The following is a 1,119-nucleotide window of genomic DNA, read 5'->3' as shown; positions in this document are numbered from 1 at the left end:
ATGCCGTAGTTAACTTTTCCAATTTCGAAAAGTGTAGTGCTAACTTGACACACGTCATGGCGGAATTATACCAGGTGAAGTAATTAGAGCGAGAAGAAAGATTTTGACACTGCTTTATTTGAAAAATCGCCTTTAAAATTTGACTATAAGGCAGCTAAATGTCAGAAAACAAAGCAAGAAAGCGGTTTTATTACTTCACCTGCTTATTGCGCCATGGATTAGAGCTACAAATTTTTTTTTCCTACAACAAATTTACAAAAAAAGCAACTATTAATGCCATAGTTAGCTTTACCAATTTCGAAAAGTGTAGTGCTAACTTGACAGTCGTAAATATTAAATGTAGTAGTGAAATAGTGATATAATTTTCATGAAACAATAAGCGTATACATTTTACTAGTGAGTCAATAGTGGCGACTGGACATTCAGTGTGTTTATAAAGATCAAAATGTTCATTTACATGATTCAACTCTCACAGGCGATTAGTTCAACCAAAAGTTGAACGAAAGTAGGCAGCTGGCCAACTTCATTGAAAGCGATTTGTCGGAAGGCCATTTACACCAGACAACGGCTACATTTAGCTAAAAATTGCCTGTAAAATGGACTCATGTAATTTCCTCATAAACTCATATCAAAATGCTTTTTTTTAGTTGGGATAGTATTTTAATGAGCTATATGAATGTATGTATGTATGTATGTAAATGACTTCTAATTTCCACTTACAGCACTCCTGAACATCGTGTGCATACAAACGTTCCAATTGTCATGTTGACGTATGTTGGACCCTTTTGGCCACAGTCGAAGCATTGCCGATTGCCACCACCATATGTCACCAACTCTCGCAGCACCAGCAGAAACTTGTCATCTTGTTTCTTGGGAGCCGCAGCAGCCATGTCCGTACTTTTTGTCAAATACTTTAACCTTAAAGCCAAAAGCGAATGGATAATGGATGGTTGTTTTTGATTTTCTTTCTGTGTGGATTTGATGTGTCTTTGGCTGCTGTGTCTAACTCATTGTCACCGTCAGATGCTACAAATTGCTCTGTATCCGATGGTGGATTAGAGACGGCACGCACTTAGGGAACCGTAGCCTTGGAATGTAATGAAGATTTGTAAACAAAAA

At 37.4% G+C, this 1,119-nt stretch overlaps 1 protein-coding gene across 10 annotated transcripts in view; it reads right to left on the bottom strand.

Annotated features, from left to right (window-relative positions):
- Positions 1-359: 359 nt before the first annotated feature.
- LOC118751330 (arf-GAP domain and FG repeat-containing protein 1-like) overlaps positions 360-1,119 on the bottom strand; it is a 15,012-nt gene continuing 14,252 nt past the window's right edge. For 4 of the 10 annotated variants that reach the window (XM_036486120.1, XM_036486118.1, XM_036486117.1 and 1 more), the window contains exons 2-3: positions 721-1,087; positions 360-589 (exon numbers count right to left, since the gene is read on the bottom strand). In XM_036486120.1, coding sequence (XP_036342013.1) covers positions 553-589; positions 721-890 — 207 coding nt within the window. In that variant the 5' untranslated portion in view covers positions 891-1,087 and the 3' untranslated portion in view covers positions 360-552. The remainder of the gene's footprint in view (positions 590-720; positions 1,088-1,119) is intronic. The other 6 variants (XM_036486125.1, XM_036486126.1, XM_036486121.1 and 3 more) reach the window with 3 other exon arrangements.

Source organism: Rhagoletis pomonella, unplaced genomic scaffold (genome assembly GCF_013731165.1).
Source record: "Rhagoletis pomonella isolate Grant_MI unplaced genomic scaffold, Rhpom_1.0 Rhpom_scaffold_00653, whole genome shotgun sequence".
Classification (NCBI taxonomy): domain Eukaryota; kingdom Metazoa; phylum Arthropoda; class Insecta; order Diptera; family Tephritidae; genus Rhagoletis; species Rhagoletis pomonella.
This window is presented reverse-complemented; position numbering and strand designations above follow the sequence as displayed.